At 36.1% G+C, this 25824-nt stretch overlaps 2 protein-coding genes across 2 annotated transcripts in view; both read right to left on the reverse strand.

Annotated features, from left to right (window-relative positions):
* Window positions 1-1432: 1432 nt before the first annotated feature.
* On the reverse strand, window positions 1433-3426 carry LOC129875102 (galactinol synthase 2-like). Its single transcript, XM_055950536.1, has 3 exons — window positions 3046-3426; window positions 2107-2430; window positions 1433-2011 (listed from the first exon to the last, which is right to left on the reverse strand). Exons 1-3 carry the CDS (start codon window positions 3370-3372, stop codon window positions 1685-1687), a joined length of 978 nt encoding a protein of 325 aa, XP_055806511.1. The 5' UTR covers window positions 3373-3426; the 3' UTR covers window positions 1433-1684.
* A 13488-nt stretch (window positions 3427-16914) lies between these two features.
* LOC129872813 (gamma carbonic anhydrase 1, mitochondrial-like) overlaps window positions 16915-25824 on the reverse strand; it is a 47235-nt gene continuing 38325 nt past the window's right edge. Inside the window, exons 3-5 of the mRNA XM_055947696.1 lie at window positions 18072-18197; window positions 17832-17983; window positions 16915-17419 (exon numbers count right to left, since the gene is read on the reverse strand). Coding sequence (XP_055803671.1) covers window positions 17150-17419; window positions 17832-17983; window positions 18072-18197 — 548 coding nt within the window. The 3' untranslated portion in view covers window positions 16915-17149. The remainder of the gene's footprint in view (window positions 17420-17831; window positions 17984-18071; window positions 18198-25824) is intronic.

Consider the following 25824-nt stretch of genomic DNA (forward strand, 5'->3'; position numbering starts at 1 on the left):
ACCAAGCTTTGTTGAAGGAGATGATCAGGAGCAAATATGGGCAGTTGTTAGACCCCCAAGTTCGGACTTAGACGTATGGTGGGCGAGGGCAGTGTCAAGGGCTTGTACATTGCCCCTTGACACGGGCCTGTGTGGCTGTGGCAAGCAATGTGCGGGGTTGCATGCCGATGTCATGGTGTGCAGCTATGTCAAGGTGATTGGGTGATAGCAAGCAGCTTGACGAATGTCAGCGGCGCGAGATAGGCGAATGGCATCAGGCGGGCATGCACGCGATAGGCGCATGGCACCGGGTGGGCATGCGTGCATGCAATGGGGTTGGCATCGGCAGACATGCGTGTTGGCATGGGCGTTGAAACAAGGGCGATTTTTCACCTCAAAAATTCCCACTGCTCGGCAGTCGACTCGCAGCCAACTTCAGCCTTCCAACGCTAACAACGTTTGACACTTAGTTTATTTTGTATCAAACACACACAAAGGAAACAAACACACACAATGTACGAGCAAAATGCCCAACCTTTTATTTATCTCTCTCTCAGATTTACAAAAGGAACACTCGAATTTGGCTAAGTACTACAAAACTCTTGCTACCTCTACTTAGCCAAATTATGCCTACTTATATAGAAATCATGGCAGCAGCTCTCCAATTAATGTTATCATGATGTCCTATGATAACTTCTGTACTTGAATAACCTGTCTGCTAATAGCGTTTATCTTCACAAATGCTCTTGACTGATATAGATTAAGATTGAATTGATTTTGCCTCAGATACACCTTAGAACAATATTGTTTTCATTTGATGAGTAAGATTACTAGAAAGGACACAGGTAGTGTGCGCCTTTGTATGACTCTTCAACTTATTATTTTCTTGAGTTTCTGTGTGCAGCTATGGCATTTAAAACTCTCCATGCCCAACCTCTGATAAGTCTTTTCTTTTTGTTTGACACAGTGGTAGAATATTTTGGGTTAAACGGAATCACTGCAGTAATTAGTGCACTCATCTTTGCAATTGGATCCTACTTTGTAAGTGTACCACTGGACCTTCATATAGTTGGTTTTTGTCAAATTATTTTCATATGCTTGCAGAGCAGCAGTTCGGCTTGTACCTGCTTTCAACTGATTATCTACACAAAATTTTAACTGTTGTCGCCATAAATTGATCTGCTCTTTCCTTGTGTTTGTGCAGTCATGGCTACGGGTTTCACAACTTCTTCACACAATCAGCCAAGTAACCGTGGGTGCTGCACTGGGATTCTCTTTCTCCGTTTTCTGGTTTTGGTTGTGGGATGCAATAGTCCTTGACGCATTTATATCTCACTTGTGGGTTCGGATTCTAGTTGTTCTTGGCACAGCAGCCATTTGTGCTAGCTTTCTCCTATATGTGATCCGATATTGGGTTCTTGAGGAGATCAACTTATACTACTGAGAAACTACATATTAACATTGAACTTTGATATAGAAACTAACAAAACAAAACTAATAATACATATATTTCATTCATGTATTCTCCCAATATATTTTCATAATAATAATAAACATAAATTGTCAAGGAGAACTTAAAATAGCACGTTCTCCTATATGTAAATACATAAACTCCATCTCTCTGCTATAAATTTAGTAGAGTACTATAACTTTCTTTAATACCCCATACAGATCAAACATCAGTTTTGGTTCTTCTGTCACCAAGCTAAGCAGCAGATGGGGCAGTTATGTAACGGACAGCGCCACGCATGAACTTGTTGGTAGTATTGACATTCTTAATATTGTTGTAATCTAGTGATTCATCATTGTATATATCCCTCCATTTTTTGACCAGCATCTTTATGTCTTGTCTGTCCATGTTCTCTTCCTCTCCTGTGTATCTCCATGGTTTAGATCCTGCTGCACAGTAATGAACAACTTTCACCTTGTCAACCTCTACATTCTCTGGGTGACGCCACAGCATGGCTAAAACTAAGTTGTACTTGTTTGGAATTGGCTTGTAAATGTCCTTGAAGAACATGTTCAATAAGTCCTGCACAAGTTAATTTCCCCCAACAACCCATATAAGTTAATTGGACAAAGATCAACCTAGAAGAACAAAAAAGGCAAGATTAATGTTATTTTTACCTGTTCAGCAAAAGAAGTAGGAGGGGTTACTTCAAGGGTATTCAAAAGGTCATCATAAGTAGGGAGACTTGGCTCAAATAAGAACATGCCTGCATTGAAATAAAGACGAGGCTTTGGTCCCAACTCTTCTTCAGGCCACTGGACTTTTTCTGGACACTGTTGGCAATACCCAATTTTGTATTGTGGGCTATGACTCCAAGTCTTCTCACAGAAACAGTCCATCACGGCATAGAAATAGCCATCTGGCAAGTCAAACAAATGGTCTATGTTCTCAAACACCTGAATATCTCCATCCAAGTATATCATCTTCCTATACTCCACAAACTGCATTTACTCATCACAAAAAAAAATAATTAAAAAAAGAATAATTACTAGTTTGCACCAATTTAATCTCTTTTTTCTTAAAAAAATAATAATTAATAGATTGGTCAAAAAAGTGTGTGACCTTTGTGTGTTCAATACAAAAGAAAATGTTTTCTCGAAAAATAATTGAATTTTTTTTGGTATGTAAAGAAAAATATTTATATTAAAAACATTAGCATATAATCTAGACAAATACTATAGAGACAAATACTATAGAGGTGGGGTGAGGGGTACTGAAGAAACGGTGTGTTGGAGGCCGGAGAAAAACACAATTAATGTGAAAATGTCATTTGTGAAACTAGTTTTTTATCCTTCATTTTCCTCCATTTGAAAAAAACTTATTTTCCTAGAAAAATATTTTCTGAATCAACTTTCACCATACCGAACACACCCTAAGGGAGTAAGAGTACATCGCTCATATTACGTACACACTTAACATGTGGTGGTAAAATTTGTACACCATCAATATACATCACATTTAACGAAAATTTGTACACCTATCAATATACATCACATTTAACGTGGAAAAAAATAAAGTTAAAACTCAAATCCAAAATCTAGCTTATACGTACGTACCTCCCATATGCGGAGTTTAGAGTAGTTGATGATATAATAAGCCATAGCAAACTGAGTCTGATTCTCAGGAGGATAAACGGGTTGGATCTCCCGGACTATACAGCCCTGGTTGATGAGTATGTGGCGGTGTTCGTCTGGGACGTCAGGCAACACCGCCACCACAAGAGGGTAAGCAGATTTCACCTTTCTTAACCCTTTAGCTAAACCAACAACACCTTTTACGTAGTCACCATTACCTGCCAAAAATGTCACATAGGCACGGCTAGACAAACTAGCTGCCTTGCCCAAACCCTTATTGTTTGCAACATCAAATACATTTGGACTCATATTTCAATTTATGAGTTTAGAAGAGAATGTTTTTTGTGTTCTGTTTATTGATGTGTTTTTGTTGTGTATTCGTGTATGGTGTCTTGAGGTACCTTTATATAGGCGTTAGGCAAGATAATAATATATATATATTTTAAAAATTGCATGGGAAATGAAATCCACCTATGTGCACGAGCATACGACGTCGTGTCAATTCTTTTGGCTACGTCGGTTACTTTTTTATTTTTTATTTTTTTTTATATCTCGAAAGAAAATTATGGATAATTGGCGGTGCAGGTGTACGTGGCCAAAATATAATATCTAAGGTTTAGTACATCAGTCTCTTAAATTATGCAGTTTGAGTTATTTAAATATCATATACCATATCCTTTAATTATACGCATTAACTTTAATTTAAAAAAACTAAAAATTATGGGGTTTTACAATTTATTAAGACGAATACATATAATTAAAGAAGATGACATAATTTATATAGTTAACTTAATCATATAATAAATGAATGAAAATACAGACACAAAAAAAAAAGAGTTCAGAATTTAAATTGAAAGAATCTAATTGAAGCATACTTTATTAGGAAGCAAGATATTTAATTAAAATAAAATTTAATTTAAGTGTTTAAATGAATTATCCTAGCAAAGTTTAAGAAATTGACTATGAATTAAGCTTAAATTGAATAACTTATAATGCCAACTCTTTTGAAATTTTTCTTAATTATTCCCTCCGTCCATCTTTACTTGTCCACTATTGACTTTGCACAATTCTTAAGAAATTATAAATAGATGGATAATTTTACCATATCATTCTTTGAATATAATAAATATAATATCTTGAAAAATGTAATAGAAAAATGATTACTAATTAATAATAAGGATAATTTAGAAAATTATTTCTTAATTTTATAATTTAAATAAGTATTGTTGAATATCAGGTTTTAGTATATTGCATAAATAAAGATGGACGGATGGAGTAATAGTTAACCAAACTTGTAAATCTAGAGTAATCAATTTTGGCCCGCCCAACAGTATCTCATTCTTAAAGTGCACACGTAGATCTCTTTATTTAATGTAAAAGATCAGCTAACTTCTTTTTGAATTTATTTCCTTTAAAGAAAATGTGAGGCTACTTAGGAAGAAGTCAGTATTGAGTTTTTAGAGTCCGATAGGTTAATTAAATAGACCAAATCTCTTCTATGAGAGCAATACAAGTGTAGTATAGTTAGATAAAACAAGTCGTATATTATATCCCAAATGGAGAAACTTTTAGTAATTGAAAATATTATTAGCTTAGATTCTGACACAAATAACATTATACCAGAAATTAAGTTTATAATAATATCTTCTCATATGTCATGTAATGAAAATAAGTTACGTTAAGTTACGTTATATATATATATATATATATATATTGTTGGACTATTCGTAGTTAAAAGGTAGTTTGGATTGAAGACAAGTAATGATAAGATTAGTTATGTCAGGATTAATTATGTTTAGATTTATTGTTTTAGTGTTATTTTTTAGTGAATATTTGATTTGTAGTATGACAAATAATATGAATGACATAATTTCTAAGAATAAATTGTTTGTTTATAAAAATATCCTCCAAAAGTTTAAGGGATCGCTTGGTAGAGTATATTAACAAAAATAATGCATGTATTAGCTCTGTGTATTAGTAATATCTTGTTTGGTAAACTTTTTTATGCTATGTGCATTAGTTATACACTCTAGTGTGTATTGCTAATACCATAAATTTTCTAGGTATTAGTAATGCAAAGGAATATGATGCAAGCATTAACATGGTTAAAGACTCAATTACCCCTCAAAACTCTTTTTACATCATAATTGTGGATGACATCTTTATAAATAAGTAGTTTTATGCAATCCATGTTATTTTTAATATACCAAATCAAACAATGCATAAGAAATAATCTATGTACAATTAATGCAAGCATAACTAATACAAGCATTATTAATACACTCTCTTTAACATTGTTTTTATGTACCCTATCAAATGACCCCTAAATATATAAAAAGTGATGTATAAAAAAGAGTTTGAAGGGATATTTTTGCCCTACAAAACATTTTTTTGATCCCTTAATTTTAGAATAATTGTAATTTTAGTTTTGTAATATTTGACGAAGTATACTTGACCTTTAATTAGATGAAAAATGCACTTATGATTCCTTTATTTGTGAATATTCACAAATTTAGCATGACTATTAATGATTCAACCACCTAATCATATTCTTTAGTTATGTTAAGCTTGCACTGTTTTATATCTTATATAATATTCTGCTACAAACAAGATTAAAAACACTAACTTCAATTAACAAGTCTTTCGTATGTGCGCTGCACGTGAATGTCGAGTCATGTAAGATGATCACAGATAGCTTGATTTTAGAGCGTATGCTTATGTAAAGTAATATCAATAGTATAATGATAAAAAAAAATGACCTAAAAATTATACATGAATGAAAACAATAAGTGATTTTCTGAATGAACAATGTTGACTTTAAAAATTCAATTTATTTCTTGCTCATTAAACATAAAAAAATATTAATATAATTATTTAATTCGAATTAAAGACCCTTTTACATCGAAAGGAACTCGTTTATATACAATTTATTGTTTGATATCACGAATTTCATGTTTTCTTTTAGAAATATCTAAAACTAACTAAAGGAATAAAATGAATGATATTTTTTTACTCACAAATAGAGGTAATTGACTAGCATAATTATCGTCGATCAAACGCCACTTGATGATGTAATATTTGGGTATTTAACTAATTATGTAATTGTCGTCTATCAAAACACCACTTGATGATGTAATATTTGCTATTTGACTAACGTAACGATCGCCGACCATATTTTGCTTAGTGATACAATTTTTGGATATTTTGCTAACATAATTGCCACCAACAAAGCGTTGCTTGGTCATGATGCAACATTTGAGTCAAAATTGTCAAGGCTAGTTCAACTTCGTATTCCAGAGTTTTTGCATGATGACCTCAATTTTCATTATAGCATTTAAGATATATAGAGTTAATAAAAAAAAAATAATAGAACTTTTTGATCCCTTAATTTTAGAAAAAATTAAATTTAAATTTTATAATATTGACCAAGTATATTTGACCATTGATTAGATGAAAAATGAATTTTATTCCTTTATTTGTGAATTTTATATATTTAACATGATTATCAATATATAGTTTTTATCACTTAATTACTCATTAGCTATATTAAGCTTATATTGTCATTCCGTATCTGATATAATAATACAGTTACAAAAGATTCAAAATGTACCAACAACACTAATTTCAATTGATGAGTGATCTTGACTCATGCATTGCACATAATTATCGAGTTATATAAGATGATCGTAGATCGTGTGATATTGGAGCGTACATTTATTATAAGTCATATTTATATCGTAATATTAAAAAAATGACTTAAACATTATGCACAAATGAAGAAGATAAGGAATTTTTGAATGATCAATGTTGACAGTTAAAAAATTAATTTGTCGCGTACTCATTAAACATAAAAAATATTATTGTAATTTAATTCCAATTACATACTTTTTCACATTGAAGAGGAACGATTCATTTACATATTATTTATTCTGTGATGTCATGCAATTCATATTTTCTTTTGAAAATATCTAAAATTGACTAAAAGGTGAAGTGAAGGATCGAATTTACCAAAATATTAAAAAAATCACTTGTTTCAGCATATTATGATAAAGGAAAAAAATTATTTACTCACGGACTGAGGTATTTGATTAATGTAATCATCGTCGATAATAAATACAAAAAAATTATTTACTCATAAATGAAGGTATTGATTACTGTAATCGCTTCTGATCAAATGACATCTGGTGACGCAATATTTGATTATTTGACTAACGTAATCATCGCCAATCAAGTGCCACTTGATGATCCAATATTTGAATATTTGACTAACGTAATCATCAATGATCAAATGGCGCTTTGTGATGCAATATTTGGGTATTTTGACTAATATAACCCTCACCGACTTAAGGATACTCGGTGATGCAAAATTTGAGCCACAATTGTTAAGGTTTTAGCCAATTCAGAGTTCTGCATGATGACCTCAATATTCACTGTTGAATTTAAACTTTTTAATAAAAAAACTTCACAAACATTTTTTGACCCTTCAATTTTAGAAAAAAAATCTAATTATAGTTTTGTAATATTTAACTGAGTGCATTTGTCCTTTAATTAAATAAAAAATGCATTTTTGATCTCTTTATTAATAAATATTCACATATTTAGCATGATTATTAATGGTTTGATCAATTAATTACTCTTTAATTATGTTAGCCTTGTACTATTAGTCCATATCTGACAACATAGTTCAAGAAATAGTCCAAAAATTAACATTTTTCTACAAAAAGAGAAAAAAAGCACTCATTTCAATTACCTAAATCTCTCGACACGTGCATTTTATATAATTGTCGAGTTATGTAAGATGATCGTAAATCATTTGATATTAAAGTGTACATTTATTTTAAGTAATATCAATATTATAATGTTAAATAATTGCTTTAAAATTAGACAAGGATGAAAATAATAAGCGATTTTTTGAATAATCAATTTTGACAATTAAAAGTTCATTTTGTCGCATGGCCAATAGACATAAAAATATTAATGTAGTTTAATTCGAATTAAGAATCTTCATACATCGAAGGGGACAACTCATTTACATACCATTTATTTCGTGCTATTATGCATTCCATTTTTCCTTTTAGAAATATCTAAAATTAACTAAAAGAATAAAATTAATGACCGGATTTACAAATACAAATTTTTCCACTTATTTTAACTTAATATAATAAATACAAAAGTTATTGACTCACCATAAAAGTATTTGATTAATGTAATCATCGGGCACAAAACGTTATTTGGTGACACAATATTTGGATATTTGACTAACATACTTGTCTCCGATCAAATATCACTAGATGATGCAATATGTGAATATTTGACTAATACAATTATTGACGATCAAACACTTTTTAGTAATGTAATGTTTGAATCAAAGTTATCAAGCATATTTATAAATATTTTCTTTTAAAAAATAAATATATATATATATTTTAAATAAACATATTACATGTTATAACATGTAAAGATAATAATTTTTTATCGAATTATAAAATATCCACTTTCTGAAGATCTTTTCCTTCTCTTGGGATCGAATATAAATATTTCTCACACTAATTATATAGCTTAAAACTTATCAAATAACAAATAGTTATTTGCTTGAGCTACTTTTTCCAAACTTTTCAGTTAAGTTAGTTGGTCTTAACAGTTGAAAAAACCGACCAAAAACATTATCCTCTCAAGTGATGACTTACGTGTCCTAAATCTTGCGAATATTCTTATGGAATTAAGGAGATCCCCTTTTTCTCCCATGATTCCCATTATCAAGGAGCATGATTTTTGTTATTAATAACTGTTCCTTCGTCTTCATGAGATACTGATAAAGTCTTCGTACATTTTCTTCTCCCTAAACTTCATTTATGAGATTTCACTGAATATATTATTATTGTTGTTGTAATAAATGTTCCTCCGTTCAATTTTATTTGTTCATTATATTAAATTATTTTTGAAATATTTCATTCTTAATATTAATTACTTATATCTCATAAATTATTTTGTAAAAACTTAAAATTAAACATCAATTAGTACGAATGTATGATAAATTACACATATCAATTATTATTTATTAAAGTAATACGTGAAATTCAAACTGAACAAGCAAAAGTAAATTCAAACAGTGTTCTCATAGTTGTTTTTGTTGGAGGGGTCTTGCTTAAAAGGTGTTGCAACTCCCTCTTGGTCAACAGTAACAACAACAACAACCCAGTGAAATTTCACAATGTGGAGTCTGAGGAGGATAAAGTATACGCAGACCTTACTCCTATCAAGGTAGAACGACTATTTTTGAAAGACCCTAGGCTCAATTGCAACTCCCTCTTGGTCAAACACACTTATTTTCTCCTACTACTATTTATTTGCGAAAGAAAAATTATAATCTATTATTACAAATTACAATAAAAATAAAAGGTTTATATCCCCTACCCATAGGTTCAAATTAAATGTAAACTGAAATTTATTGGATAAAGTAGAAATTCAATTTATTTTTTTCAAAACCAAACATGGTAAGTTGGTATATCTATGAACCGACTAAATCCTATCTACAGAAACAATTGTCTTAACAATTTTAGAATAAACAGTTTATGCTACTTTTATAATTAACAAAAACATTTTTTTTTGCTATTTCACATGTACGAGGGTGCCAAAACCAGGGTAAGGACAGTAAGAGGGGACTCAGAACACTTCCCAGTTATGATGGGGTTGCATCAAGGATCAGCTCTTAGCCCGTTCCTATTTGCCTTGGTGATGGATGGATTGACGCGACAAATTCAAGGTGAGGTGCCATGGTGTATGCTTTTTGCGGACGACATAGTCCTCATCGATGAGACTCTTAGCGGAGTTAACGCTAAGCTGGAAGATTGGAGACGCACCTTGGAGTCTAAGGGGTTTAAGCTGAGTAGGACCAAGACAGAGTACCTAGAATGCAAGTTCAGTGAGACACCTCAAGAGGTTGGCGCAGAAGTTAGGCTCGGGGACCAAGCCATCCAAAAGAGAAGTAGTTTTAAGTACCTTGGTTCTATCATGCAAGACAGCGGAGAGATCGACGAGGATGTCACACACCGTATTGGGGCAGGATGGATGAAATGGAGGCTCGCCTCCGGTGTGTTATGTGACAAGAAGGTGCCACCACAACTTAAGGGCAAGTTCTACAAAGTGGTCGTTAGACCAGCTATGTTATATGGGGCGGAGTGTTGGCCAGCTAAGGTCTCCCATGTGCAAAAGATGAAGGTTGCCGAGATGAGAATGTTGAGATGGATGTGTGGGCATACCAGGAGTGACAAGATTAGTAATGAGGCTATTCGAGAAAAGGTAGGAGTGGCCTCGGTGGAAGACAAGATGCGGGAAACGCGACTGAGATGGTTTGGACATGTGAAGAGGAGAGTCCCAGATGCACCAGTGCGGAGATGTGAGAGGTTGGCCATGGATGGTTTCAGAAGAGGTAGGGGTAGGCCGAAGAAATATTGGGGAGAGGTGATCAGACAGGACATGGCGCATTTACGACTTACCGAGGACATGACCCTAGATAGGAGGGTGTGGAGGACACACATTAGGGTAGAAGGCTAGTACATAATGGTTTTATTCTCCCTTACTCGTAGGTGTATTAACGCACTATGATTTCTTGTACTCTGATGTATGTTAGTTATGGTATTTATGTTATTATCCAATAATAATATCTACTGTTTTTTTGTGCTTTGATTATACTATTGTTTGGACCGTTTTCGTCATCTATTTATTTACTCTAATATTCTTGTCTAACCTTTTTCTATGCTTTTATTGAGCCGAGGGTCTTTCGGAAACAGCCGTCCTACATTGGTAGGAGTCAGGTCTGCGTACACTCTACCCTCCTCAGACCCCACGATGTGGGATTTTACTGGATTGTTGTTGTTGTTGCTGTCCTGTATTCAACTTCTCTTTAAAACAAATCCAAAAAATTTATTAAAGGGTTAAAAGGATGGATTATTTTTTTTTATAAAAAAAACAAAGACATTACGTTCTTTATTTATTTACTTTCATTAGGTGCAACAAATACAAATTATTTTTGACTAGCGTAACTATCGCCGATAAAAAATCACTTGGTATTGTAACGTCAGTTTCAGTTATTAAACATTGAGCCACGTGGATTGAATATTTTACGTAAAAAGTTCAAACTTGCCCCCACAATTTTGCCACGTTTCAACAAATATTTGTCACGTTAAGCTTCATGGAAAAATAAGATCTAGAAGAACACCACGTACTAAAAACTACATTCTTAAATCACAAATTTGAGCTTTGTAAATGTTGTTTTTTAATAGAAAATGTTTTATCTTTTCGATACAAATATCGAATACGAAATTTTAAATATTCAATTCAAGACCGTAAGTAAATCACTAGATAGAGAGATGATACATAAGAATAACGTTCTTCAGATTTAGAAAATATTTTTTTTAAATTTTTTTTAAAGTGCTTTATCAAGTTATTTAAAAACACATTTTCAGTAAGTCTTCATTAGACATATAAAAAAGTCTATGAATTTCTTCTTATTTAAATTAACCCTCATATTAATAAATATTTACTTTTAGTCCCAAATAATTTAACACTTTATAAAATCAAAAAATGAGCTCTTTTAAATAACAACATATTTATATACTATGATATTAATATGCGAGTTCATAAAATTAAAATTACTAATAAATTGATCTTAGAATAAATATCAAAATTAGGGTGTGAAATAAAAAAATAATTAAAAAGAGTAAGCACCGAGTAGCATTACTAAATGATGCAGAGCTTTTAATAATAGATTTCGAATTCAAATATGGAAGGGTAAGTTTTTCATGCTTAATTTAAATCTTTATAATATGCAAAGAGTCAAATATAAGAAAAAAGAATTATATCGAAAAGAACGTTGAAGAACAAATAGAAGCTGTCTTTTTCCAAACTTTTCTTTCATGGGTAGTTAATATAGTTGGTCTTAAATGAATTGGAGGGTTTAGTATATGTGATTGGTTTTTGTGTATAAAAAAGATAAGATATTGTTTTCAGATATTGAAAAGTTCAAACCGTCCAAAAACATTATCCTATATTATGGGGAAATAGGTTTAGATAGACTTAGGTGGGAACATTGGACTGATGAGCATGTGTCCAAGACCAACTTTAATATTCTTATGTGCAATTTTTGCGGTTATGAAGCTGCCCTCATTCTATCGTTGCAAATTCAAAATTTTAAAATTATAATTTATGATTATTTATTTAAATTAAAATATACAATATTATTTGAATATGAATATGAAAAAAAAATTCAACGAGAATACGACACTTTTAGTCGTAAGTCATTGAGAAAACTACGGTTACTATTATAACTAGTAAGGAAAAGACTTTTAATCACTAAAACTAGATGACTTTGTATATTTTGAAAATGATAAATAATAATATCACGACTTACCGTTATGCATGTCTTACGCTTCAAAGTTTGGCTGGAAGCTAAAAAAAACTTGTCCTAGTGAATGAGATCTAGGAAATAGAAAAAGTGGGGAAAAAAAAAGAAAAAACTAATTTTTATCATATCTATTTTTTTATACTTTAAAATAATTATAAATATTCTAAACTATTACATAATCACTCATTTCTCCTTCCCATTCGCTATTCAGCCCTCTCTCCCCCTCGCCTCTCCTTTTTTCTCTCGCTCTCTCACTTCTTTCTTCTCTCTCCCCTTCGCTCACTCTCGCCTTCTTCCTGTTCTCTCTTCCTCTCTCTCTATGCACATATATACTGATGAATATATTAATGTATTTTTATAATAATATATGTACTTATGCTCGAATATATTAAATTGACATCAAATACACTAATGAAATTGATATGGAATATATGAGATGAAATTGATAGCAGATACACTGAATCAAATTGATACTGAATAACAGATACATAATATTTGTGAGACTTATATACATTCGAAAATACATATATACATAGGGAGCGAGATGAGTGAGAGAGGGAGAGGGGAGAGCGAGAGAGTCACTGTATCGTAGATACATGTGAATCACGCTTGAATACCGTGTATCTAGAATAAATTATACCTTGACACCACATGTATTCGTGATACATATATCTGAGCCCGCCAGATACATGTATCGGCGAACAAAGAATAGTATGGAAGGTAATTTGTTAAACTACCGTGTCCAAACATAAATCGGACCTAAACTAACGAAATTTGTGTTGTTTCCTCAAAAAATAATCAACAAAAGGTCAATCGAGTATTGATCCCTTGCTTCTCATATAATGCGCACAAAACTTTCTGCCTTGAAAACAAAGTATCCATCAGACCTTTTTGTATGTGGGCTTATAAGCCGAAAGCGATAAAGTTAAAAATTCTAACATATTTTGGTTTATTTTTATCTTAAAAATAAATGCTAAAAATATTTTTAAATTTTCCAAACCTATTAAAATACTTAAAATAAGTCACTTCGATTGGTCTACATATATGCAATTTGCATTGGGGTCGTCGATGAATGCTAGTCGCTCGAGCACCCGACACCTACAACGTGGGTCCACCCTGACACCCAACCCACTGCTGGGGAGTGAGTCATGCTTCTAAACAATTCTAAAAGGGTTGTTGCCAAGGATATTGGGCCCATTATGGATTCCGAACAATGTATTAAAAATTCTTCAAGGATGATTTTAGGTAAAATTACCCTTTTACACATATTCCCCTAATATATTTACTTTTATTCCCATTTACACCAAAAAATTTCCAAATTCCCTCTTTTTCCTTTCTCTCTCTATACCTCTCTGATACATCCGCCTATTCTTTTATTCTTGCCCTAATTTGCTCTAGTTAATTTGTTACTCTTCAACTGTTAATCAATTTCAAGGTTCCAAATAAGGTATATTTCAATCTTTCCTTATATGGAATTTTACTTCATCCTCATTCAATTTGATTTCTCCTAAAATTTGTATATTTTGATTTCTTTTGAAAATCTTTGAAAAATCTTCTAAATTTTTATCATTTGTTTTCTTCTGTAAATCTTTCTGTTTTTGTTTCTCATTCCTTCAATGGAATCCGTTCATGGTCTCAAACAGTCCACTAAAAATCAACGAATTCTTGTTTCTCCTGGTTCTGATTCGTCTTGGGAAGGTTACGACGAAGTTAGATCCAAACATCGTAACGATCCAACAGTAATGAATAAGCTACGTGAGAAATTGAAGTCGAAAGCTACAGTTAAACATGCACCCAAAGAAATAGATAACAAGATTGAAGGGGTTACAACACGCCCTAATCTCCCAAAGGTATGTGTTCAATTAAGTTTTTTGTTTTAGAATGAAAATTTTGTGAAGGTTTTAATGATTCTGATACATATCATTTATGTATTAGATTCATAATGTATTTTTAAAAGGAATTTTTTTTGGAGATTTTATATTTCTGATACATCATGTTTAAGTGTCAGTTTCTGTTGTTTTAATTTTTAATGATTCTGATACATATACATTTATGTATTAGATACATAATGTCTTTTTCAAATGTATTTTTTTTTGGAGATTTTCTATTTCTGATACATCATGTTTAAGTGTCAGTTTCTGTTGTTTTAATTTTTAATGATTCTGATACATATACATTTATGTATCAGATACATAATGTCTTTTTCAAATGTATTTTTTTTGGAGATTTTCTATTTCTGATACATCATGTTTAAGTGTCAGTTTCTGTTGTTTCAAGTTTTAACGAAGTTGATACATATCATTTATGTATCAGATACATAATGTCTTTTTCAAATGCAATTATTTGAGATTTACTATTTCTGATACATTATGTTTAAGTCTCAATTTCTGTTATTTCAAGTTTAATGATTCTGATACATCTACATTTATGTATCAGATACATAATGTCTGTTTCATATACAATTTTTTGAGAATTATTATTTCTGATACATCATCTTTAAGTCTCAGTATTTGTTATTTTCAAGTTTTAATGATTATGATACATATACATTTATGTATCAGATACATAATGTTTTGTTCAAATGCAATTTTTTGGAGATTTACTATTTCTGATACATCATGTGTAAGTGTCATTTTTTGATGTTTCAAGTTTTAATGATTATGATACATATACATTTATGTATCAGATACATAATGTTTTGTTCAAATGCATTTTTTTGGAGATTTACTATTTCTGATACATCATGTGTAAGTGTCATTTTTTGATGTTTCAAGTTTTAATGATTCTGATACTTCTACATTTATGTATCAGAATATAATATATAATTGTTTCTGATACATCTTCTGTATGTATCAGATTCTCATCTCATGCATCAGATATTTTAATGCATATGATACATCGTATTTATGTATAAAGTTCAAGTTGTATTTAACCATTTTCATGTCAATGCAGGGAATGAAATACGTCATCAAGAAGATCCCGTCCCACCCATTGAGATTCGGAACGGCATATAGGGCTAATTTTCTTGATGATTTTGAATCATCAATAGGTGGAGATATTGTTGTCAGAAGGCCATGAATGGTTGTGTTAGCGATAACGACGATCCAAAAAAAAACTAAGAGAGACATCTCTCCAAACCAAGGAGAACTGATTGATGTCAAGTAGTTTTTTTTTATAGTAAACATTTTAGGTGATTCTGATTCTTTTAATGTATCTGATACATAAACTGTAATGTATCAGATTTAATATGTTTTAATATTTCCATACATCAGATTTACTATGTTTTTCTCTCGTGTCAAAATCGAATATAAAATCAAAGTTTATGTTTTATATTTGTACTGTATCAAACTTGTATCGAGTATAATATTCATAAGTGTCACATTTTGTGAATTCTGATACATGAATCAAGTTTTATTTATTATGATACATCATGCACATGTATCAGATTCTCATTTCTCAATATTTAATGATTCCGATACATTAATTTTTAAAATTCACGTACATAACTGTCGCCTTCTTTAATAGATCAGTAATTGATATAAAGAGCCAATCTTTTATCCATAAATAGCTGATGTGCATTAACTATTCTATAGCTAAAGTTATGTATCAGATACATAACTTATGTATCAGCAAAAGTGAAAAAATAACTGAAATCAAATTCGGTATGAATTGATGCTCTGTTTTTTCCATTCGAGACGACGCTCTATTTTTTTGCTTGAATCTTCATGGACATAACAATTGATTTTTTTAACAATTGATGTATCAGATACATAACTTATGTATCACCAAAACTGGAAAAAAATTGAAATCGAAGTTGGTTTGAATTTATGCTCTGTTTTTTTGGCTTGAATCTTCAACTTCACAACCGTTATTTTTTTAACCAAATTAATCCCATTAATTAGATTAGTAATTGATTTAAAGAACCAATCATCCCTTATATTAAGATATTATCCATAAATAGATGATCTTCATTAATTACTCATTAGATAATTGATGTATCAGATACAAAACTAATGTATCAGAAAAGTTGGAAAAAAGGGGATATCGGGTAATTTTGATACAATGAGGGATGTATAGTAATTAGACTTTTCCATTATGGGATTTAGGTAAAGTTTACATGATTTTAATCTACGATTGTTGATAACATTCTATAATAATGTACTTTAATTTCAAAAAAGTTAAGATTTTAAAACTTAACTTATGCCATATCATTTAGAATAATGCACAAAAGGGGTCGAACTTTGTTGCCGATCCAAGCAAATTCCACCAAGTATAGTATTTCTAGACTGAAAACTATATCTGCCTGGCCCTGGCTAGTATTAATTAATGGAGTCAGGATGTATACATTTGACCTAACAAACACGTACATATCCACGTTTATGTACGAATTGCTGAAGTTTCTTGACAATTTATTGAAATACATACCCTTAACTAAAACAAGGGGAAGAGAAAAGGAAATAAAAAATTGATTATTAAAAAAAAACAACCATCTTGTCTACAGTACAATTGGTACTTGATCCACAATCAAAGCTTCTGATTGGAAAACAGGATCAGCACAGGAAATGAAGCCTGACCTTAATTATTGAGAATGTAACGTAGGTATTTTCTTGTTTGATCAGCCCAATGAAAAAAGAAATTGGCTAACACCACAAAACCCAAAGGATAATCAACTTGGATCCACACTTAAATGGCCTTTGGTGCCTGGATATTATCAGGCAGGACAAGCTCAGGAGGTGTTTCACGGACAACACCCAGCATAGAATCATACTCCTTGTCTTTTCGAGCAAATTTCTTCCGCAACGCCTTCTCAAATTCAATCGCATCAAAGCTTTTTGCATTTTCACCAGCATGAACCTGTGCTAAATTAGAATAGTTGGCTGCTGACTCCGAGATAAAAGCAATTTCTTCTTGTGTGAGCTTCCTCAGAAATCTAGCTGGATTTCCTCCCCAGACCTGTTTATGAAAAAGAACACCAAAACAACATTTATTAGCAAGCTAAAGGTAATCAATTGTCTTTCATAGTTTTTCATCCCAAGTGATGGAAGTGCACTATGCTGGCAAGGTAGAAAGGTGGCAGAGAACATAAAAATAAACTCAAAAAGGATATTACCCGGGAATCTTTATATTCACATCCCAAGTCATGTTATCTCTACACTACAACTTCACAAGTTTATGTATATGAAAAATAAGAGACCTTTTTTAAGTTGAAAATTAAGAAACATATTGCATGACATAGCAACTAGCATCGAAACTTACAAGAAAATCCATCTTTAGGTCAATAACCATGCCAGAGTCAGATGTGTGTTCTGTGTGATACCTAAGATGATGGCAAAATGAATAGCTTAAAACTGAAGTTACCACAAACCTCTCCACAAGGAATCCTTGTATTCTGCCTGACAAGGGCACCAGCAGCAACCATTGCATTTTTCTCCACAACAGCTCCATCAAGCAGAGTTGCACCCATACCAACAAATGCCTCATCTTCAACAGTACATCCATGTAAAACAGCACTATGACCTTCAAAGTTAGATTTCAAAGTTACCATCAAGGTTACTGCAAATATTCACAGCGGGTGTATGTTATTGATTTGCCAAATAGTTCTCACCTACAGTAACATTGTTGCCAATAATTGTTGGCAAAACCTTTCCACTTAGATTTGATTTGGCTACATGAACAAGAGAATTGTCCTGGATATTGCTTCCTGCTCCAATACTAATACTGTTCACGTCACCTGCATGGAATCTTTCACATTGAGCAAGAACAACCAAACTAATATATATACACACACACACACACACATTGGGCGCAAGAAAGTCACCATAGTCCTCACACTTCTCAAACATACACACGTGGCCAGATAACACATATCTGGTGCAGTTTACACAGAGGCCAAAGACTACAAAAAGTTCTATTTTGTTTACAGATGAGATAGCATATTATTTACTAATTAGAATCAATAAAGTGAACTCAAAAATAAACTAAGGAAAATAACATGCAAGCAAATTTTGATTGAAGCCCTATCCTGTTAAAAGATCAGCAATTAAAAGGCCAAAACAGAACTCTAATGAGCTAGGAATTGACTAAATGACAATATGGGAGAAACAGGAAGTTCCTAACAAATCAAGATTCAAGAAGGGACAACAACTTATAAAATATTTCCGGGCATGGGAGGATATCCATCAGTCAAAATTCATGGCAACATGTATTGAACATGAGACATTATCTTCTAACAGCGTAGAAATCACAAATATCTTACCAAACCCTGTATACTTGATTCCAATGTGTTAAGTGTAAATTAAAGTATGTTTGAATTCTGGTCATCCCGCACAATAGTGGATTGATATTTAGACAGTTAAGAGCGATTTGAGGGGGTTCTTTGGAGGTTAAAAGATGTTTTGTGATATTATAGTGAAAATCTTCCCATTGAATGATTGGCCTTGATAGATTGTATAGGCTCTTTAAGAAAGTTCCAACTCTGAGTGAACCCAAAGTAAACATACTTAATTCTACTTTGCATCTATGTTTGTTTACAGTTCACAGATGATATTTTTTAATATATTTAAACCAAACACTAATATAAGAAACCTATTTTTTTATAAAATGGTATGAAGCAGCTTTGAATTGGAGCGACATGGATAGTGAGGATTTATCTAGCTGAACCTAACCAGATTGGAATTGAGGCGTAGAAGTAATAGTTGTTATATATAAACCAAACACCACTTGTTCAATACAAACAGTTCAACAAAAAGTACAGCCTTATCAATTTAAACTGATCCAAACTCAGAAAAGCCCCTGGTACTAGGCATGCCTCTGGGTTACAAGCACAAGGAATTGGCTATCTGGGATGGGATTATAGAGAGGACAGAAACGAAGATCTCAAAGTGGAAGTCACAGTATTTATCTCGGGGAGGTAGACTGATTCTGATAAATGCAGTGTTAGACTCTTTACCTACTTATGTAATGTCTATGTTTCCAATTCTAGCTGGGTGGAGGATAAACTTGAAAAGCTCAGAAGAGATTTTCTATGGAATGGAAACAAGGAGGACAAGGGTTTTCATTTGGTGAAATGGGATGTTGTTCAACTAGAGAAGAAAGCAGGTGGGATCTTGGTATCAGGAATTTGAAATTACATAATAATTGCCTTTTGATGAAGTGGTTATGGAGATATGCTAATGAATACCAAGCTTTGTTGAAGGAGATGATCAGGAGCAAATATGGGCAGTTGTTAGACCCCCAAGTTCGGACTTAGACGTATGGTGGGCGAGGGCAGTGTCAAGGGCTTGTACATTGCCCCTTGACACGGGCCTGTGTGGCTGTGGCAAGCAATGTGCGGGGTTGCATGCCGATGTCATGGTGTGCAGCTATGTCAAGGTGATTGGGTGATAGCAAGCAGCTTGACGAATGTCAGCGGCGCGAGATAGGCGAATGGCATCAGGCGGGCATGCACGCGATAGGCGCATGGCACCGGGTGGGCATGCGTGCATGCAATGGGGTTGGCATCGGCAGACATGCGTGTTGGCATGGGCGTTGAAACAAGGGCGATTTTTCACCTCAAAAATTCCCACTGCTCGGCAGTCGACTCGCAGCCAACTTCAGCCTTCCAACGCTAACAACGTTTGACACTTAGTTTATTTTGTATCAAACACACACAAAGGAAACAAACACACACAATGTACGAGCAAAATGCTCAACCTTTTATTTATCTCTCTCTCAGATTTACAAAAGGAACACTCGAATTTGGCTAAGTACTACAAAACTCTTGCTACCTCTACTTAGCCAAATTATGCCTACTTATATAGAAATCATGGCAGCAGCCTACTAAGGGGAAGGACGTGCATGGCAAGTGTCAGCATTACATGGGGAACATGGGAGAACAGCCTAGGAAACGTGCCCTTGAATTTCGGAGTTCATGGGTGAGCTCTTCAGAAACTGCCAACTGCCTGCATGTGCCTCGCACACTGCTCAACCAATGCATGTGCCGCGCGCATGCCTTGCCCGCACAGTCTTGCCAGCACCATGCCAATGCCTTGCCATCGTCCATTAGGCTTGGCCTCGACACGCCCATGCCAACCCCATTGCCTGCACGCATGCCCGCCCGGTGCCATGCGCCTATCTTTGCCACTGACCTTTGCCAAGCTGCTTGCCTTCCTCCAAGTGCCTTGGTCTTTATCAAGCTGCTTGCCATCACCCAAGCATACCTTGACCTGTTGCACGCCATGCCATCGACATGCCATCCGCACATTGCTTCCACCAGCCGCATAGGCCCGCGTCAAGGGGCAATGCACAAGCCCTTGACACTGCCTTCGCCCCATGGGCCTATGTCCAAGCTTAGGGGTCTAACAAACCACCCCCACCAGTTGAACTCGACGTCCTCGACGAGACTTTTTTGAGGTAGTCCTCCAATTGTTTGTCGAATTGCCACAGTGATTTTGTTTTCTCCCAAGTAGCATCGGCCTCCTGTTTACCCTTCCATTGAATTAGGAATTCTATCCGCCTATTCTTCTTGACACCAAGTACCCGGTGATCTAATATCTTCTCAATCTCAGCATGAAATTGTGTGCGAACCACAACCGGCGCCCTCTTTGATTGATTCTTGTCCGGATAAGGTTTCAGAAAACTTACATGGAATGTTGGGTGCAGCTTCAACCGATAAGCAACTTCGCCAACTTTTTGAACCACTTCAAACGGTCCATCATACTTTGGGATCAAACCACGATGCCTAAACTTACTTGTGATTTGCTTCCAAATTTGAGGCGTAAGTTTCAGCAATACCTTGTCACCAACGTTGAATTCCAGCGACCTCCTCCGCTGGTCAGCATACTTCTTCATGCGTTTCTGGGATTTACGCAAGCTGTCTTGCGCCTCGGCAAGTATTTCTTGCTTGTCCCTGGCAAACTGGTAAGCAGCTGGGCACTTGCCCTGCGCCTTCTGCTTAGCGACATCAAGCGGCGTCATAGGCTGCCTGCCTAGGACCAACTCAAATGGACTCATTTCTGTAGCTGACGACTTGTGCAAATTATAACAAAATTGTGCACTATCCAGTAGATCAACCCAATTCCGCTGACTTGCCGTCACAAAATGCCTCAGATACTGAACGCAAAAAGGAAGCTGGGTTGTTGCATCCGCTTCCCATTCCTGAAAGGCCATGGATGTTCGTTTCAATGGACTTCATTGGTGGGTTCCCAAAGGTAAACGACATGGCGAGTGTTATGGTTGTGGTGGACAGGTTCTCGAAATATGCTGTCTTTGTTGCCGCTCCAGTAGTATGTTCGTCTAAAATTGCTGCTGAGTTGTTCTTCAAAAATGTTGTTAAGTTCTTTGGTGTGCCGGCTGATAATTAGTGACAGGGACACAAGGTTCACAGGTAGGTTCTAGACTGCCTTTTTCAATATGATGGGGACAGACCTGAAGTTCTCTACGGCGAACCACCCTCAAACTGATGGGCAAACGGAGAGAATTAACAATTTGGTGGAGGAACATCTGAGGCATTTTGTGACGGCCAGTCAAAGGAACTGGGTGGAGCTGCTGGATAGTGCACAGTTTTGTTACAACTTGCACAAGTCATCGGCAACGGAGATAAGTCCTTTCGAGCTAGTCCTAGGCAGGCAGCCTATGACGCCGCTTGATGTTTCAAGGCAGAAGGCACAGAGGAGGTGTCCAGCTGCTTACAGGTTTGCTAGGGACAAGCAAGAAGTGCTTGCAGAGGCGTAAGATAGCTTGCGCAGGGCCCAAAAACGCATGAAGAAGTATGCGGATCAATATAGAAGGTCGCTAGAATTCAATGTTGGCGACAAAGTGCTGCTGAAACTTACTCCTTAGATTTGGAAACAAATCACAAGTAAGTTTAGACATCGTGGCTTGATTCCAAAGTATGATTGGCCGTTTGAAGTGGTCCAAAAGGTTGGCGAGATTGCTTATCGGTTGAAGTTACCTGAGAGGTTGAAATTGCATCCAACCTTCCATGTAAGTTTTCTGAAACCTTTCTTTGAAGATGCTAATGATCCGGGCAGGAGTCGATCGAAGAAGGCATCGGCTGTGGTGCGCACACAGTTTGATGCTGAGATTGAGAAGATTTTAGACCACCGGATACTTGGTGCTAAAAAGAATAGAAGGAAAGAATTTCTAATCCAATGGAAAGGCAAGCAGAAAGCCGACGCTACTTGGGAGAAAACAAAATCACTATAGCAGTTAGACAAGCAATTGGAGGACTACCTCAAAATAGCCTCGACGAGGACGCCGAGTTCAACTGGTGGGGGTGGTTTATTAGACCCCTAAACTACGACATGGGCGTATGGTGGGCGAAGGCAATGCCAAGGGCTTGTACATTGCCCCTTGGCACGGGCCTATGTGGCTGTGGCAAGCAATGTGCAAGGTTGCAGGCTGATGGCAAGGCGTGCAGCAAAGGCAAGGTGCTTGGGTGATGGCAAGCAGCTTGGCGATGGGCATGTGCGAGATAGGCACATGGCACCAAGACATGCGCGAGACAGGCGCATGGCATGTGGCACAGGCAGGCGCATGGTACCAGGCGGGCATGCGTGTTGGCACTGTCAAGGCATGGGCACTGGCATGGCATGTGTAACGGGGGTAAATTTTCGCCTTGGAATCCAACACAAATTTTCCTCCGCTAGGCAGTCAACTTCGCAAGTCGACCACAGCCTACTTTCCCACAAACGTTTGACACTTAGCAAATATAAGAATCAAACACACGCAGCACAAACAACACACAAAGATACAGGCAAATTGACCCAACCTTTATTAATCTCTCCACAGATTATTACAAAGGAAATACACTCGGAATTATTGGCTAAGTCTACAAAACTTTGGCTAACACTTAGTATTTTCTCACTTCACTCGTGCCTACCTTCACAAGGCTAAACAACCCTCTATTTATAGACAAACACAGCAGCAGCTAAGGGGGAGGGACGTGTAGTCACGTGGCTGCATTACATGGGGAACAACCCTTCAACGTGTCCTTGAATTGCGGAGATCATGGGTCGTGGTCTCAGGAACTGCCAGCCGCCTCGCGTGCCTGGCACGCTGGTCGCCTGCGCGCCATGCCAGCGCCTCGCCCACGCCCATGCCAGCTTCCTGCCAACACCTTGCCATGTCCCTCAGCCTTGGCCCCAGCTTGCCCATGCCAACCTGCATGCCAGCTGATGCCTGACCTTTGCCTGCACGCATGCCCGCCTGGTGCCATGCGCCTGCCTTGTCATGCGTCTCGCGCATGCCTTGGTGCCATGTGCCTATCTCGCACATGCCTTAGTGCCATATGCCTATGTCGCATATGCCCATCGCCAAGCACCTTGCATTGCTGCACGCCTTGCCATCAACCTGCAACCTTGTACATTGCTTGCCACAGCCACATAGGCCCGTGCCAAGGGCCAATGTACAAACCCTTAGCACTGCCCTCGTCCACCATACACCTATGTCCAAGCTTAGGGGTCTAACAAACCACCCCCACCAGTTGAACTCGGTGTCCTCGTCGAGGCATTTTTGAGGTAGTCCTCCAATTGCTTGTCGAACTGCCATAGTGACTTCGTTTTTTCCCACGTAGCGTCGGCTTCCTGCTTTCCCTTCCAATGGATTAGAAATTCTGTCCTTCTATTCTCTTTAGCACCAAGGATCCGATGGTCTAGAATCCTCTCAATCTCGGCGTCAAACTGTGTGCGCACCACAGCCGGTGCCCTCTTTGATTGACTCCTGCCTGGATCATCAGTGTCCTCAAAGAAAGGTTTCAGAAAACTTACATAGAATGTCGGATGCAACTTCAACCTTTCAGGTAGCTTCAACCGATAAGCAACTTCACCAACCTTTTGGACCACTTCAAACGGCCCATCATACTTTGGAATTAAGCCACGATGTCTGAACTTACTTGTGATTTGTTTCCAAATCTGGGGAGTAAGTTTCAGCAACACTTTGTCGCCCACATTGAACTCTAGCGACCTTCTATGTTGATCCGCATATTTCTTCATGCGCTTTTGGGCCTTGCGCAAGCTATCCTGCGCCTCATCAAGCACCTCTTGCTTGTCCCTTGCAAACTTGTAAGCAGCTGGACACCTGCCCTGTGCCTTCTGCCTAGCAACATCAAGCGGCGTCATAGGCTGCCTGCCTAGGACCAGCTCGAATGGACTCATCTCCGTTGCCGATGACTTGTGCAAATTATAACAAAATTGTGCACTATCCAGCAGCTCCACCCAGTTCCTTTGACTGGCCGTCACGAAATGCCTGAGGTAGTCCTCCACCAAGTAGTTAATTCTTTCCGTTTGCCCGTCAGTTTGAGGGTGGTTCGCCGTAGAAAACTTCAGGTCTGTCCCCATCATGTTGAATAGGGCAGTCCAAAATCTACCTGTGAACCTTGTATCCCTGTCGCTAACAATATCACCCGACACACCAAAGAACTTAACAACATTTTTAAAGAATAGCTCAGCAGCAACATCCGACGAACATACCACTGGAGCGGCAATGAAGACAGCATACTTCGAGAACCTGTCCACCACAACCATGACACTTGCCATGCCGTCTACTTTTGGGAACCCACCAATGAAGTCCATAGAAACGGACATCCATGGCCTTTCAGGAATAGGAAGTGGCTGCAACAACCCAGCTTCCTTCTTGCGTTCAATCTTGTCCAATTGACACACTAGACAAGTCTTGACATACGCCTCAATGTCGTCTTCCATGTTAGGCCAATAATAAGTATGAGACAGTAAGGCTAGCATCCTTGCAATACCTGGATGACCAGCCCAAGTGGTGTCATGCGCCTCCTTCATGAGCTCCTTCCGCAAATCACCACCCTGAGGCACAACGATCCTCCCCCCCTTAAAATGGAGTAGGGCGTCCTCGATCCAATAACGTCTCACAGTGCCATCCCTCACTTGATTCATTAGCTTAGCATACATTGAATCATTGGCAACACATATTTTGATTTTATCAAGAAAATCAGATTCAAGCCTTGAAATAGAATATACTGCAGCAAGTACCTCTTTTCGACTCAACGCGTCGGCGACTTGATTGCTTCTGCCCCCATGTGAAATCATATTCAGCTAGGAACTCCTGCCATCGAGCTTGCTTGGGACTTAGCTTGCGTTGCGTTTTGAAATAGGTGTTCGCAACATTGTCCGTCTGGACAACAAACTTAGTCCCTAGCAAGTACACACGCCATATTTGCAAGCAATGCACCACTGCCACCATCTCCTTTTTGTGAGTTGAATACCTTTGCTCAGCATCATTCAGCTTTCGACTCTCAAATGCTACTGGATGTCCTGCCTGCACCAAGACACCTCCAACAGCTTTGTCTGAAGCATCAGTGTGTACTTCAAACGGCAATTCAAAGTCTGTCAGCCTTAGTATAGGCTCAG

The sequence above is a fragment of the Solanum dulcamara genome, chromosome 11 (assembly GCF_947179165.1).
Source record: "Solanum dulcamara chromosome 11, daSolDulc1.2, whole genome shotgun sequence".
Taxonomy (NCBI): domain Eukaryota; kingdom Viridiplantae; phylum Streptophyta; class Magnoliopsida; order Solanales; family Solanaceae; genus Solanum; species Solanum dulcamara.